Source organism: Urocampus carinirostris, chromosome 9 (assembly GCF_059441175.1).
Source record: "Urocampus carinirostris isolate Australia breed hairy pipefish chromosome 9, RoL_Ucar_1.0, whole genome shotgun sequence".
NCBI lineage: Eukaryota > Metazoa > Chordata > Actinopteri > Syngnathiformes > Syngnathidae > Urocampus > Urocampus carinirostris.
Genome location: NC_142357.1, coordinates 6,380,076 through 6,397,421, shown reverse-complemented (window position 1 = coordinate 6,397,421; position 17,346 = coordinate 6,380,076). Strand labels below are relative to the sequence as shown.

At 37.8% G+C, this 17,346-nt stretch overlaps 2 protein-coding genes and 1 long non-coding RNA gene across 4 annotated transcripts in view; 2 read left to right on the top strand and 1 right to left on the bottom strand.

Annotated features, from left to right (window-relative positions):
- Positions 1–2,593, top strand: part of LOC148359188 (uncharacterized) — a 26,266-nt gene extending 23,673 nt beyond the window's left edge. Inside the window, 3 exon segments of the mRNA XM_088344378.1 lie at positions 210–326; positions 398–495; positions 1,505–2,593. Coding sequence (XP_088200504.1) covers positions 210–326; positions 398–495; positions 1,505–1,730 — 441 coding nt within the window. The 3' untranslated portion in view covers positions 1,731–2,593.
- On the bottom strand, positions 2,296–17,346 carry pdgfrl (platelet-derived growth factor receptor-like). Of its 2 annotated transcripts, XM_088344380.1 has the most exons (7): positions 17,198–17,330; positions 15,781–15,980; positions 12,626–12,899; positions 10,524–10,675; positions 8,278–8,571; positions 8,063–8,199; positions 2,296–4,288 (listed from the first exon to the last, which is right to left on the bottom strand). In XM_088344380.1, exons 2-7 carry the CDS (start codon positions 15,833–15,835, stop codon positions 4,100–4,102), a joined length of 1,101 nt encoding a protein of 366 aa, XP_088200506.1. In that variant the 5' UTR covers positions 15,836–15,980; positions 17,198–17,330; the 3' UTR covers positions 2,296–4,099. The 2 variants fall into 2 exon arrangements, with proteins under 2 accessions (XP_088200506.1, XP_088200507.1); XM_088344381.1 differs by lacking the exon at positions 15,781–15,980 and having other exon boundaries at positions 17,198–17,346.
- Positions 4,249–8,283, top strand: LOC148359187 (uncharacterized). The gene is made up of 2 exons (XR_015851379.1): positions 4,249–4,322; positions 8,050–8,283. It is a non-coding gene; the product is annotated as an uncharacterized LOC148359187 (long non-coding RNA).

The following is a 17,346-nucleotide window of genomic DNA, read 5'->3' as shown; positions in this document are numbered from 1 at the left end:
GGATTTCATAACACCCCATACACCATAGCACTGTTTTTGTACGCTGTAGCAAAATGTAAAAAAAAATAGCTGGCCTATTTGAAGGACATCTATTCAATATTGGTTTCAAATTTGGGGTATTCTTGTTCAACTAGTCTTTGATGTGGCAATGTTGCGTACTCTAAAGTTTTTGTTTTTATGATACTATAAATGTATTTTTTTTTTCTTAGAAGGACTCCCACACTGTGTACCTGGAGCAAGAGCTGGAAAGTTTGAAGGTTGTCCTGGACATCAAAAACAAACAACTTCATCAACAAGAGACCAAGCTAATTGAAATTGATAAACTGGTAAGAGCTGAAATAACCTTCAATTGAGCTGTTATAAAGTCTTTCATTGTCCACTTCCCTCTCTTCGCTAGCTTGAGAAAAATGTTAAACTGGACGAAAGCCTTAAGAAGATCCAGCAGGAGAATGAGGACCTCAAAGCGCGCATGGAGCGATATGCTTCTCTTTCAAGGTAAGTGAATACAACTAGCTACATTTGTTCCTTCTCTCTCTCGGACTGTTAAACATTCTGCCACACTATCTCCAGACAAAAGATAATTTTGCAATGTGTTTTATTTTACACTGATAGAATCTATAAAATGATGCCAGAGCCTTTGTCCAATATAAAAAAATATACAACTTAAAATTGCTGGACATTGCATGCTAGAGGTATGACGTTTCTAATACAGTCCAAATCCCAACCCCAATAAAGATTAGAAACAAGTGTATTCGAGCATGTTTTGGAAAGTCACCGTATCTGCTCTTGCAATAAGGTCACGGCAGGGGCTGCAATGACGATTTTAGCCAGAAGTTTCGGACACCATTAAGAAGCAGACATTGGAAACTTACTGCAATAGAATTTGCAACTAACATTGGCAAATAGCTTGCTCAGTTAAAACTTTAGCCAATAATTGAATGCACTGCAAAGAAATACATTTTAAGTATTTCTTTTTATATTAGGTTGTTGTTTGCTTGAACTCTGCATATAATCAGCTTCAGCGGTTAGCTTGAGTATTGTCTAATTTCCAACTAGCTAATGCAGCTTCTTTCATTTTTAACATTTACAGTCTGGGACTTGGCTTGTAGTCAAGTTTGTAATTGGGATCTGTCTATTTTACTCTTACAGTGCGGTTATTAAATCTCAAAAGTGATCATGTGTCCAATGAGCTTCCATATATTTATTTCTATTGGGCTGTACAGCTAAAATGGGGTCTGTTGGTGTAACACTGACTGTAAACTAGTTGGGACCCTGTGTCATCTATTCTGGACTGAATCTAGCATCTACTGGGAAATTGTGCAGCTACTAAGAGTGGGGGGAAATGGAGATTAGCGTGGGTCTTGTTTTGGCTCAGAGCCAATTTACAGGTACTGTACTCCTGAAAAGAGCCGTACGTTATCGACCCCTGATCTTGGAACAGCATGCACCCGTTGATGTTCAGAAGTGTGGATATGTTCTCACCTGCTGTGTTTGTGGCCTGCAGGCAACTGTCTACAGAACAAGCAGCGCTGCAAGAATCTCTCCAGAAGGAGTCTATCTTGAACAAGCGTTTGTCAAGGGAGAATGAAGAATTACTGTGGAAGCTCCAAAACGGAGAACCGGTCAGCCCTCCCAAGATGTCCCCTACTTCAATTACTCCATCTTACTAGAGATTGCAGTCACATCAAAGCGCTGAACCTTGTCCGGCTTTTCTAATCTCACACAGATGACTGGATTGTGCTTCCAGGAAGCTAACAAACTACTGTATTCATGCCATCTGTCTTAAAGGGCACCATGGTGACATTTAGGCATAACAAAATGTATGTGTGGGCTGCATCATATTAAGACTTTGAGATTAAATGAATAGAATGCAAACAAGCACCAAGAACCTAGACCATGTTGATCTCAGGTGAGGTAGGAGATGATGAATATCAGGTTTTGTATTTGTGATTGAGTCTTTCTTTTTGTATCCACTGGATGTTTGTCCATTTTGAAGCTCGGCACTCACGAAACACATGGTCGTTGATGCACATGTAAAGCCTTACTGTAATAAGTTGGGAATCCTGCACCTTTTGTCACCAAATGTGAATCTGTAGCCCTCCAAATGCCTTTGTATGTTTCTGTGTTATACTGTGGTGGGCTTGAATGTGTAGCTCATTTTTTGTTTTTGACTATAGGACCAAGTACAACTGTTTGTGCACTGGGGTCCATCTTCACAGGTTAAACAATTTTAAAATTTGTTGTTGTAAGGTAATGTTTTAACATATTGTGGGAATTTGGGATCTAAATGTTTTTTTCACGCTGGTTGTAATATGTATTTAATAAACGTTTTTTTATTTCGAAAGAATTTGTATTGTATTTTAAACCCCTAAGTCCATTTTTGGTAAACAAACCGTCTAACACTGAGCCTATTTAGCCACATTGCTGTTCATGAACTGCCAGAACAATAAGCGGTGTATACAATTCAAACTGCCTAAGCGTTTCACATTTCTGAACTTCTGCACGGATGTGAAACAATCTTGTGATTGTGGTTTATTGGCAATGAAGGTCCCAAACTGCTATATCACCCAATAAAGTGTCAAAATATATTGTATATGATATTCAAGTTTTTCCTCAGTGATATCGGATTTGATATTAATGTCATGTCGCCGCCAGTCAATGCAGAGGTTTGGCTAATATCTAAGAGGTTGGATGCTGTTTTGCACTGAACAACAGTGACCAGATGAAGGTGCTGTATTGGTTGGATTACGAGGCTTTTTCTGTTACTGGTAAAAAAAAAAAAAAAACATGGAAATGAGTTTCATGTGGAGGAACCATTTCATCCAAACTAACATCCTAGAGAGGGATGGATATTGCTGCGGAAGATGGGTAGATCGATACTTTATTCATCCCTGCGCTGAGAACAATACAATAATAAAGCAAAAATAATACAATATACAAATACCCACTGTAGCGTGTTATATAGAGTAAAAAGTGCTACACAGCATTGCAATAAAATTCGGTAAAATGCAATGTAGGGGGTGTGGTTTAATGTGGGCCTTTACTCTGCCGGGTGGAGTAAAAAGAGCCTTATGGCATGAAGAAGAAAAGATCTCTTCAGTCTGTCTGTGGTACAAGACAGTGACAGCAGTCTGTCGCTAAAGCTGCTCTTCTGTCTGGATATAATGGAAGTGGTGTTCCTATGATTCTTTTGGTTAAGGGCTCTATTAACTGATAAACTACAGGTTATTTTCTGGTTCAAATTCATACATTTGCAAAATCAAACTTGCAATGCACAGTGGCCTACAAAAATCTCTGACTTTAAGATGTCATCAGATTTTGCTTTCATTTGAGATTGTTTTTGCGATTTGAGACTTAAGCTCTGTGAGGAATCTTTAAAGGGAAAAATAGGACAGTCAAGGAAGTTTTTTTTTGAGTAAAGTTTTAAGCTTAATAGAGCAACATTACTGTTGAGAAAATCGTGGAAAGTAGCACACAACACTTTCTGGGCATGTGTATCACATTCCACATATGGAGAACATTTGAACGTCGGCATGGTTTTCATCTTGCGACCAGATTCTTCTGACAAGCTTTAAAATCCTAGCAAATCTCTTAAATGACAATTTTAAGCCCTCACAATTTTTTTTTTCTCCCCTGTAGTTCTTCATAAGCAGGTAAGTGGTATGCAAAAAGAACTAGTTATCTGCTGCCACCTACTGATATGGATGAATGTAACTCACTAGGCTGATCAATGGAAGAAAAAGATGAAGAATGTGTATAAAATGGGCAATTCCCTGCAGCACACTGGTATAAGAACTCTGATCTACGGTATCAAAAGCAGCCATTAGATCCAACCTTACTTTTGAAGCAACTTTTCTCCACAATAATTTTTAGAAGATTTTCTCCAAGAAGTACAATGCGATCACAAAAAACACACCTTTCCCCAAAAAGGCAATAACTGACATTTTGCGCCGGACTATCAGTGTGGATACTTATACTAATACGTTGTCTTGAGTCAACTCATTGTACACTCAAATATTCCATTTTATTAGGGTTGCAGAAAATATACTGGATGGTTTGCTTTAATGATTGTCATCAATAAACTTAATAGGGGTAAAGACTATTTGGGCTTGATGCTTGTCATTACAAGTGTCTCACCATGCTGGTTCTTTGCTTTGCAGGTGTACTTTCCAAAATCGATGGTCTCCATGTCCTGAACACTGAGGATACTTTGTGTAATGCGCGTGGTTTGACCTCGCCCTCGAGTGACCAGCCTCCATGAAGTTTGAATGTGAACAGGGCGTCGGCTCTGAAATCGACAAATGAATCCCATTACAATGGAGGTATTTATAACTTCATTTCGATTCACTATTATTAGGATCAATCTTGATAACAAGTGAGGTGACGGGCAGTCATTGGAGGCAGGTGACCCTGTGCTTTAGCCTTCGTCATGGATATATCACATTTGAAATTTAAAATGAATTGAGACATTTTTTCTGTGTTAAAGTTCTTTCTCATTTAAAATGACAATTTTGGGGATTTCCTTTGTCAAAATCTCAGAATAGTCACCCTATATTATGAACATTATTAATACAATTAATATGTAACATACTACTGTGCGAAGCATCTACAAATGCAAAGTGATGCAAGTATTTGTCATGGCAGAGGGCAATACTGACCAAGGATTATAGATAGATACTTTATTCATCCCCGCAGGGAAATTCACTTTTCCAGCAGCATCCCTTTGCTGAGAACAATACAATAATAAAGCAAAAGGAATACAATATACAAATACCCAGTGTGACATGATAATACCTACTGTAGCGTGTTGTATAGAGTATTTAAATAGTGCTACATAAAATACACACTGCAATAAAAGTACGGTAATATGCAATGTTGAGGGTGTGGTTTAATGTGGGCCTTTACTCCGCCCGGTGGAGTTAAAGAGCCTCATGGCATGAGGAAGAAAAGATCTCTTCAATCTGTCCGTGGTACAAGTCAGTGACAGCAGTCTGTCGCTGAAGCTGCTCTTCTGTCTTGATATAATGCTGTGTAGTGGATGTGATGAATTGTCCATGATTGACCGCAGCTTTTTCAGTGCCCGTCTCTCTGCTACTGTTGTCAGGCTGTCGAGCTCTGTGCCCACAACAGAGCTCGCTTTCCTCACCAGTTTGTTGAGACGAGAGGCATCCTTCTTCTTGACGCTGCCTCCCCAACATGCTGCCGCATAGAAGAGGGCGCTTGCCACAACTGTCTCATAGAATATTTTCAGGAGCTTTTTGCAGATGTTGAAGGAGGCCAGCCTACTGAGGAAGTAAAGTCGGCTTTGACCTTTAATGTCCCACACCTCAGCCCCAAACAATAGAATTAGGAATAGTATTAGCAAGCTAACAACAAGTCAAAACATGCAGTAATTTGCTTCTTGTTGCACTCACTTGTTACCCATAATAGAGAAATACTGATCCATTGATGCTTTTATTAAATAGTAGCAACGCATAGACTTGGTATATGAGTTAAAGGGACATTGTGTAATATTTAGTGCCTTCCAATGGCGCAAAAAACCTTCATTAGGTAAAAAAACATTGATTTGAATAATAAGCAGATACACATGAACTATGATACCAATGTTAATCTTTAGAAATGTTCATTTCTTTTACACAGCGGAATCCATACCTAGTCGCAGACATGGGACCAAGTCACACATGTGCAAGTCTCAAGTAAGTCTCAAGTCTTCACCTTCAAGTCCCAAGTAAGTCCCAAGTATTTTTTTCTTGGGCAAGTCAAGTCACAAGTCAAGTCCCGAGTCTTAGATTGCCAAGTCCAAGTCAAGTCACAAGTCATAAAAACAGCGACTCGAGTCGACTCGAGTCCAAGTCACTAAGTCTCAAGTCCCCATGTCTGCCTAGTCGTCACCACCATGTTTTATTTGGAATCTCGCTATCCTCATTTGGCACTGGTTTTAGTCCACATTATAGAATAAAGTGCCATGTAGTGGTGAAATACTCCACAATGTTAATTTAATTTAGGAAAATAAAACATTCTTTTGGGCTAAAGTTTATGTATTGCTTTAGGTTCAATTATTTGTAAACCTGACTGCCTCACCAGACACGAACCTCACTGCACGTCACTGAACCTGTGTAATTCTAAAATTGTTTAAAGTATTAATTCTATAATGTCAAGTCACAAAAGTACTTGCCTCACATTTTAGTCTATTTTCCAGTTGATCATGCCTATACCCAATAACCTCTAGACCAATTCAATCAGGAAATCATCTAAAGAACACATGTTTGTCAAGTAATCTAAAAAAATAATTCCAAGGAATGTAAGAGCAAAGAAGACATGCTTTTTGTTGCAGAGAGCTTTTCTCTAAGACAAACTCAAACAAATCAACCTATTTGACCAGTACTGTACTGCTTCAGCATAGTGGACCAAGCGGAAGCCAAAGGAGAAGTTTTCAGTCAACAACAATCTGACCATGCTGAAACGTCCTATTTTGCTATCTGTTACTTGTCGCCTGCTTTCAACACAAATGACTTGCATCCTATCTCAGCAATTCAATCGTTTATTTAGCCAGGTAGCTCCATATCAAAGATCCACATGATCACACCCCTTACATCCATGCCAGTACCCACTAAGTTCATCATGCACTCCGGCCTCCTTTGCCACGTCATCCATAGGTTTTGTATCACCATGTATTGCTATGGTGTTGACACAACTCCACATCAAATTAGGCCAGGGAATAGAGATAAAGATGAAACTAATTTCCATAGCTCAAGGGTTTAAAAACAAGCCTCTACTAGTACTCTACACCCAATCCAAACAACAGTTCGAAAGACATTACATTTAGTGGGGCTGGATAGTTCTGTCTTTTATCATGTCATGACTTAAATGTGTGGTTGGAGACTCATCATACCTTTATGTCCTAAAACAAGGGTGACTTTCACATCCTATGGAATATTTAACAGTTATTAACAAAATGTGTGTAGCCAGAGTTTTTAACAGCCCAGAACAAGAACTTCTAGCATTGTAGACAATAGTTGAGGTCAGTATTCCTTATTGAAAACTGGGAAAGACAGTATATGGCCCAATTAATCTGGCCTACATGACCTGAAGATTCTAAGGTTCTTTTTTTTTATGTATTACCTGAGTCAACTTTGAACTCCAGGAAAAAAATTGAAAATCAGAAGGAAGCACCACGTTTTAAATGGTGTTTCATTGAGGTGCTTACATTCTTGTCAGCCCTGAGTGACAAGTAAAGCTAAAAAAATATCTAATTTCCCCTCCAAAACCCTGTTTTATTCATTTGGGGAATTTATTAAATAATTTTAGAAATAAAGGTCTAACCTTAAATGGTGCAAATCAACAAGGCATACCTGTCAACCCAGAGTGACTAAAATGTATACAGGTCGAATTTTCACATACCCCCTGGAGTACATCCATCTACACCTAGGAAGAAGCAGTTTTTCTCGAAAACCTCTAAATGTCATTACTTGGAATTCATTGCAGTTTGTTCATGCTGCATGGGGAATTTCCCCAAATAGGATTATTTATTTATTTTCTTCAAATGTGTTTTTGATGCTTTCATTGTTGCTTAGTTATAGTCAAGATATCTTGTTAAAATATTGTCAGACTACAAAGTGATTTTTGGAATAAAAATATAGATATTCTCAAGAGGGAATTAACTTGCAAAGATCCAGTGCGCCACTGTTCTCCAGAAGTCGCCAGTCACTGGATAATCGCCTTGATCACCCACACATTACCACCAAAGTATTTGAGGACTTCACTGACAGCACCAGTCGTCGAATTGTACTTTTAATGTGTACATCATGCCTGTCGCTGCCATCTGACGGCTCCCCAGAATTAACCAGACTTCCTGTAGCTTTCCAGCCCAGAGTTTTATTCGGACTGCGTTTTTTTTTTTTTTTTTTTTTTACTGTTTTTCCTCTCCTCCCGTGTGCGGATCGCTTTTGGTTCATCCTTGTTGTCCCCAACAAACTGTTAAAACGTATGTGTCTTGCACTTGGGTCCAGCCTGCAAAATCTTACATGACCATTTCATTTGTTCATTCAGGTAAGGATCTCACCAGTCCGGGATAGAACCAGGTGAAGCTCACGTCCTCGTCGGGCTCCCCAATCACAGAGCAGGTCACGTTGATGTTGTCGCCTCCACTTGCAAGCTCAGACGAAGCCTTCAGACTTACAAATGGTGGACTAGTAGGGACTGTGAACAGCAGAAAATGCGCAAGAATATTTAGGTCCATGTGAACCAACACACAGACAGTCAATAAACAAGTTTTACCCTCTACGTAGAGCAGCTGATATTTATTGGAGATTTGCGGTGTGCCTTTGGTTACAGCCTTACAGTAGAACACACCCTGGTACTCGATACCGGGTGTCTGCAGGACAAACCCCTTCGTGGGGTCATAGTTCACCGTGGTTTCATTGGCTGCGATCTCCTCAGGCGGGACTTCTCGGTGCAGAGACACTTTGGCCTGCGGGGTGGTCACACCACACGGCACCACCGCCGGCTTGTCTGGCCGTAGGTAAACAATCTGGAAGTGGATGTTGGATGGGACGAAAAGGTTGTCCTTATCTGTAAGAAATGTATGGAACTGATGAAAATGTGTGTAGGTTTATTTTCAGTGTCTTGCAAAAGTATTCGGGCACTCTTTCCAAATCTTAAGGCTTCAAACTAGATTTGGATTTAATTAACTGGCCTTCATCACTTCCACCGATTGTACTGGGGGACAACAACAGGTTTTACATTAGTAAAACATCAGAATCACAAACCTAAGACAGTGGGACAATGCGGGCAGACTGGTTGGATGTGTCAGCAGGGTTTGGTAAGATCTTAAGCCTGAGTCCGAGAAAAAACTAAAAATTCAAGCCCAGTCGGGCATACAATATCTAATCCCTTTCATCGCTTCTTCTTTTTTTTTTTTTTTTTTTTAAATTATCCACCCATCATTGCACTTTGTTTCTTTTTTTCCGTGTTATGCGGTGGAGGACCTACACGATGGATTCAGTCCCCCTCTTGGGCAGTGCAGCCCCCTTCGCCACACTCAGTGGCTGCATTGTCAGACCCAGAGAAGCAGGGATACGGCAGGGGCGGCAGAGTTGGCCCAGATCACCCCTCCTTCTCCCAATTCCTACAAAATAACATATGAAAATTTGGGTTTGTAAAATAATGATTTTTTTTTTTTAGTTTTATGCACATCTAACCGACAGCTAATAAAGTTTTACAAGCAGCCTATAAGCTAAGAACTAAGTTTTTACTGTATCTATGTCTCAATTATTAACAATGCCACTATGAATACTTAGGTAAACTAATATGCATTATTCAAGGCTGTAATCAAAGTTTATTAAGTATTACTAACGCTGATTAATGTAATAGACATAAGGAACCTATGTTCTTTATATTTGGTTATTTTCTTAAATGAGCTGTTTGACTCTAATTTTTAAGGTTTCCATAATTTGATTTTTCCACATGTTCCTTTGACTTAGTTCTGTTTTTTTTTTTTTTTTTTTTTTAAAAGAGTTATATTTGCTTTCTCTTTATTCAAATCATTTCTGAATATTAACCATGAATTCTATTTTGTTTTTTTAACATAACTTGAAAAAACATTTCCATTCAAAAAAACGTAATGTTTAGTTGAAGACATGATTAGTTAGTTGGATATCTAAATGTTTTTTTCGTAACTATTCTTGCATGCAAATATTCTTGCATGCAAATATTAAATAAGTGCGTGTTTCAAGGGTATTTCCCCACACTTCCATCAAGTCGGATATGGAACAATCATTGCACAGTTGTCCCCCGACATACGAGCTACTCTAACTGCAAGAAGTTTGAGATACCAGATGTCTTTTGAGAAAAAAAAACTTGCCGGACATATGACAATAGTTACAAGAATTTTCCAGACGCTTCAACTAAATGCTCAAGACCGCCCACCGCCAGCTCATTCCTGTTCCTTCCCACTTGTTTTTACCTTGCATTGCATCACCTTTTTGTGACCCTAGCCATCAATTCTGGAAAAGTAAAAGCAAGAGTATTTTATGACAAAAAGGAGAATGATGTCAATTGAAATAAAGCAGGAAATAATAAACATACATGAGTGTAAGTGTACAGTAACTACATACTGTACATGTGATCACCAGTCTCTCGCACTTCCTCACTCATCCACTACCAAAAATATACCTCTGTTAGCAACAGCTAATTTCGTCCATGATAAATGCACGGAATAAACTCGCATTTTATTTTATTAATGTTAACGTTTTTTAACTTGGTACTGTATTTCTGTTATTTTACTATTTGAATTTCTCTCTAGTGATCAGGAACAGGTGTTTCATCGCTACTTAGTTAACTTAGAAGATGTTGGGAGGCCGGGGATAGACAAATGACTTTTTTGTTAGATTTGGTTGAGATACTAGAAATTCTACATACAGGCTCGATCCGGTAAATAATCTCGTATCCTGAGGGGCCACTGTATTAAGGTGTTTGTGGTGATTTAGTGAACTGCAGCGTTTCAAATATGCAAGTACATTCACCTGCAAAATAGATATGGGAGGTGTATACACGTTCGTGATCCTTATGGCACTCTCCACCGTCGCACACGATGACCCAGCAACTGTATTTTCCGGTGTCTGCAGCTGAGGGCGACGTCAGGATAAGCTGACTGTACTTGTCACTCTGAACGATGCTGTAAGGTATAAATGATTAAGTATTTCGTTTTATAACATGAATATATGAGTAGCACAGTGAAAGCAGCAAAGCACATCATTGCCTTTCCTCTCCCCTCCCTGATGGACATCTACTCCACTCGATGCCTTACCAGAGCCTACCCTGAACTCTCATATACAGCGGTCATGAACATAATGTTTTGTAAACTGCCACTCTGAACATTCACATATTTATTATACATCATATGTTGTTTTTGACGTTTTATCCTTTTGCACATGTTTACCTTTTCTATTTGTTTTACTTTCGACTAAAGAAGAAGCCCTTCAATATTGTCAGACTTGTGTAATGATTATAAAGGCCATTTATTCATTCATTCATATCCTGCTTCAGGTGTTCAGACAGTTTTTAGACAAAGACCTAAGTAGTGAGTGCACCACATTATTGATATTTATGGAAGCAAAACATGATTATTTTTAGATTAATCTGGCGATTATTTTGAAAAATGTTCGAAAAAGCTTGACCTCTTTTTATTTCAAAACCTGCATTCTAAAATGTAATATTATTTCATAATAGGCCACTGGTTAGTTCAAGATGTTAAAATGTTAAATAACATTCTTGAAACTAAAGCAATTAAATTACCATCGTTAAGGTGGAAATGTTCCTTTTCCAAAATAATAACTTATAATAAAGCCCCAATAAGTGCATGTGTCATGACTTATCTTTGTTAACAGTTTTGGCATGTTTGTGTACTGTACTTTTATTTGCTATTTAAAATGTTCTTTCATGTTAACATTTGACGCCACTTTTTTTTCCCCAACAACCTCCATGTGATGGCAACAACATTTCATCTGAATAAATAAGTAAATAAATCATTTTTTTTAAAGCAGATTGGAATTGAATATTGCAATACAACAACAAGATCATTTTTAAAATTGTAATTTGAGGATGCAGAAGTTATTTGTTAAAAAAAAGTTTCTATACTTGAACAAATTTTTAAGCCTGTAAATTAAGTTTGCACTTTTATTCAAATGAACAGTACAATAGTGTATTCCATTAATAAATAAGTAAAGGTTGACTTTGGGGATTATGACTATCGGGTTCCTTTTTGGAAAACAACTCTTGCAAAAAATGAGGTGTAATTGCAGGGATGTCAAACTCAATTGCACAAGGGGCCAAAATTCAAAACACACTTAAGGTCGCAGGCCAACCAGGATAAACATTTATTGAACACACTTAAACTGAATGTTTTTGGAACATACATATGAATAAAAACAGACAATAATATTACATTTAAACCTTAAATCACTTATACAGTATTTATTTTGCTTTAAATAAAAATATCTTGTTAAATTATACAACTTAGAACTTAACTTAAACAACTTAACATTTAAATAACATTCAAATTCCTTTGCTCCTATGTCAATGTATATATTAAAAAAAATATATCCCAAAAGATTTTGCTCTCCTTAATATATCTCCTGTCAAAAGTAGAAATATGAAAATGCTACACAAATTATTTTGTAAAAACGTCAACATTCTGAGAACAGGGAGCCTGATGTGCGCAGACGGAGTAGGGCATTTAGGGTGTTGGAACCGATTAACAAAATTACTTTTAATGGAAAAAAACGATTTTCGGTGATCGACCAAATGGGTTTTCGAACAGGGTTCTGGAACGGATTATGGTCGAGAACCGAGGTTCCACTGTATAGTATAAGTCATATATGAAGGAATAGGTCCTGTGACTAAAACGTCAGAATATGATGTTCAGGGATGAGACGCTGTTGTTCATATTGACGGGCCATTAATAACAATAATGGAAAATGGTCTTGCGTGCCGGATATAATTACACGGCGGGCCGGACGTGGCCCGCGGGCCAGGAGTTTGACACATGTGTGTTATTGTATTATTAGCTTTATTAAAGAAAGTAATTGAAAAAGATCACCCCAGAGTCAAAGATGCTGGCAATCACCTGAGACGAGAGTCATTGAAGGTGTCAAGGTAGGTAGGGTAGGACCATCCTATGTTGTTGCCCTTGCAGCGAAGTTCCAGATTATTGCCAGGGGCCAAAATGGTGCTAGGGCCCAGGCGCAAGAAACGACCCTTTTCCAATACTTGTGTCAGCAGACTGTGGCCCCTGCCACCTCCCTCCTTCAGTTTGGGGTGGCGCATCTTTCCCCGTTTCCCTCCTGCTCTGATGCGGTTTTCCCCAGGTTCTTTTCTTCTCTTGGCTTGCTGGCAAGAGCCTTAAAAGGGGAAATAGTGGTCAGAAGACTCTTCTAAGGGGTATCACTTTTGTTTGTTTCAAACAACTGATATTATTATTATGAATTTTGTATTGGTACTTTTCATTTTTATTCATTATTTTCAATCATGTTATGACAAATATCAAATAACATTACAAAATGAATATAAAACCTGAAAAGAAAAAAACGTCAAAAGTCAAAGGCTTGTAAGCAGCGTTAGGACTAAGGCATTACAAAGGAACGCGTTTCTGGAACACAATTACTTTTCTTAGTACCTCATTAATAATAACATTTTGTAACTTCACTGTTGATACGATATGTTGTGTTACTGCATTATTTTGCAACCTATTAGATCCTGGGTTCCAACAGGTTAAAGCAAGTTCAGTTGAAGACTTTTTAAGTCTTTTTTATGCCTTTTGAAATCAAATTTGAGACCAAGTTGACAAAAAACACAATCAAACCAAACCAAACTTAAAAAAAAAACACAAATATGTCTTCCACACAATACATCGAGCCTTGTACGCATTACATGTCACAGCTTTAAGCCAAGGTAAATAATGTTCGTCAGTCAGCCCCTTTTAATTAAATTGATACTTTCCAATGGTCTTTAAAGTAAAGGTCTTAGTCCGAAGGTGCTATGTGTATTTGGGGTAGACCTAAGACATGTGTATGCTCTGCAAGGCCGACCGAAACCACATCACTGTTTTGATAGTTCCGTTATTGTGGTCACACAATGTTGCCACAAAAGTAAATTGGTAAATCGCCAAATAAGACAATTGTTAAATGTTACAAAATCTTTTCAGTTCATTTATATCTAAATCTTATCAATGCGTTCACATATTTAAGACTTTCGAAATTTGGTTCTAAGACATTTTAATGCCAATTAAGGCCTTATTTTTAGAATAATGAATTAAATGCCTTTTAAGACGTTTCAATGATCTGCGGGAACCCTGAGATCATGATGTAGGGTACTCCTCTGTCACTCTTGTTGTCACATACAACTTAAGATCAGCCACCCGTATTACTTAATAGGTGGGCATGTTTTTTTACCTACAAAGTACAACTAAATAGAGTTATGGCTGCACCGTCTCAGAGATGTTCTTCCAACCATGTATACTCACATCTCAGCCAAACTTGCCACTATAAAATGAAGTACTGAAATAAGGGGGTCAGCTTATATGTGCATTTATGGTTGTGTGTCTACAGTAGCAAATGATAGGCAGTGTGGAAGGGCGGCGTTGCTTATACAGGAACAACAAACCAACTGGAAATCAATGGGGCAAACATGAGCACAGAATTTATGGTAAAAGTGTTCTGCATTTTGGTTTTATAATTATATATATATTTTTTTAAGATACACCATGCTTGGAGAAGGAAATATAACTTCTTGGACGGTACCCAGAAATGGATAAAGAGATCTGCAAGGGCTTTTGAAGCCCAGAGATAAAATGTATGTAGTGTCCGCCTGCTGTCAAAATTAAACAAGCCAAAAAATATTAAGGGTTCACTGCTTCCACAGGTTGGTGCACACATTTTCTTCTATTTAATTTATTTTGTGGCTATTTTAAAATTGATTTAGGAAATCAGTTTCTATGCGAGTAAACGCTTGAATTACAACAAGCATTTTTCAGTTTCTGGGGGATTTTTAACCGACCCTTCTCCCACTTACACTCTGACAACAACACAATGTGTAAAACTTTGGACAAATAGGCATTTTCTATTAAAAAACACTGAAACGGGTTCAGATGTGATTGAACCAAATAAGCAGGCTACAAGGGCCTGAGGAGAACATGATTTACGAAACAAGTCAATCACAAACTTGTAAAACTTCACTAGATTTATGGACCACTAATTAGGGATTTTGGGTAACTCTGAATTTGTTTCCGGTTATAGTAACATTCTCTCCCCTCAGATGATTATGAGTATTTAAATCAAAGCATGGAAACTTTCAAGTAGAACAATCAATTGCTAATATTAGACAATTTTTTATAGTGATTTCATGCACGCGCTGGTTGTTTTCATTAATTATAGCAGGGCAATGGTGAAAATACAGTCCAAATGGCAATGGCTTTTTATTCAGTCGCACTACATACTAAAGTTACATCTAGTGTACAAATATTAGTTTCCTTTTAAAAGCTGTATTTTTCAAATGAACTTCACTTAATAAACGCAAAAAATATCCAAAAACTGCGTGCATTCCTGACTAAATATACTTAGGGTAAAGGGTGCGCAGGGCTGTGCGCGAGATGGGAGGGGTCACTGGCCGGAGCACAAGATAACGATGGAAACCATATTAACTGTGTTTGTTATTTGGAATAATCATTTTAAAACGTTGAAAATATTTAAAGTCGATTCAGCTAAACATAGTCTGATTTTTTTTCTATACAAAGAGGGTCTGAGCATGTGTAATAATAGATCACTAGATGGCACTGTTGTTTAATGCAAACGAAAACCAGTGCCACAACAAGAAGCAAGGCGTCAGACAAACCTATAAAAGAAATACTAATTTTTCAACCTTTTTTTAAAATCAACATTGGTATTTTCCTTCAGCACCGAGAAAAAAAAACAATCTTGAGATCGTGTAATACAATCAATAGCTTATTATAATCATGTAACTAAATCTACAGACTTAATTTTGTGTGTTACTGAAATTGTATTAGCACCGAGAGTAAAAAACAATCTTGAGATCGTGTAATACAATCAATAGCTTATTAGAATCATGTAACTAAATCTACAAACTTAAGTTTGTGTGTGACTGAAACTTAAAACTTACTGTAAACTGTGCGCACACATGGCAATCCCAAAAAGAATCCAGCCGTTTTTCCACATTAGGAAAAGTCAAACGCATATACGGTAAGGGCAACAGTTGCAACAGACTTACCGTTTTGGAGCGTCATCCAAAAAAGCGCCAGGCAAAACAGAACGTAAAACTTCATGTTGTTCGTGTTTTGGGTCCCAAAAGATGTGCAAAGCAACAGACTTCTCAGGGGGGTGCTTCAGGGGCGGATTTGAGGTAAATTTAGGCGGTTTCCCTGTACTTTGCAGACTGCAGCTGCACTCTTCAGCTTTTAAACTTCATCCCTTCTTGAGAGTAAGAGGGAAGAAAAAGTAGGACAAAACTTAGGGAATTTAGGTTTCCTCCCTTGGGTTTCTTGGATCGGTAAGGGCTTATTGCTGCTATCTGCTGGCCAATAGTGTGCACCACATACAGGGCTGTTCAAAATAATAACGGTGCAATGTAACTTGATCTTTTATTGTTACATGACAAACAAGTTACTAGTAGGTGCAGTAGATTCTCATAAAACAGACCAGGCAATTATAATAGGCACGCTCCAGAGACTGTGCAATCGGGCAAATAGTTCAAAGGAGTGGATTAAAAAAATAGCAGTGTTTGCTGTGAACTGTACGAACTCAAAACTATTTTGTATTTCCCTAAAAAAGGTAGGATTTAGCAATCATAATAGTTAGTTGCATGACCACGGTTTTTTATAACTGCTTCACACCTGAGTGGCATAGAGGCAAACCAACCTGTGGCACCTTTCAGTTATTATTATCAGTTATTTCACCCCACGATTGCTCAACTACATTCCACAATTCATTTACATTTCTTGGTTTTGCCTCACAAACAGCATTTTTTATTTCATCCCACAAGTTCTCTGGTGGAAAGATATTCTGGTTGGTCACATTGCACTGCTATTATTTTGAACAGAACTGTATGGCTTAATTTACTACGGTATACAGTATTCTCTTATACTGGGTTGACGTCTCCAACTTTAATGCTTGATTGAACAATACGCATACATATGTTAGTTACAGGCCTCACACGGAATAGCCGGTATCCAGAAGATAGTTTCATCTGTTTTTATTGTAGGGTGAGGAAAAGACAAGAGTCGTGCCTTGCTTGTGTGATGGCATCTTATTATATTCTCAAGAAATCATTACAGATTTTACGCACAAAATCAATTGACAAAAACCGTGTCAAATATTCTTGTACCTTCAGTAAACGGCATAAACATAGGTCAAAACACATAAGCAGAACTTATATTACACTTTAAGCTAAATTCGCTTTTTTAAAAAAAATCAAAATAAATGCCGAGAAGCCACACAAAACGTCACGAAATGGTCACCAGACCGCCATTTTAAGGTTTTCGCAAAAAAAGCCGTAAACACTGTACCCTTGTTTTACCCCTCGAACAGTTCGCCTCGCGATTTTCCAAACAAAAACCCAATTTACACATGCCAAAAATGTCCCACAGTCTTTGTGATTAAATTGTAGTAGTGTTAAACATTTTACGAACCTGTTTCTATTTTAGGGTGAAGAAAAGACAAGAGTCCTGTCTTGTTAATTCGATAGCATCTTATAATTGTCTGAAGAAGTCGTTACACAGCATATCACTCATAGGCGCCCCGCTTCTTCTAGTGGTCAGGTTTGCAACAAAAAAATAAT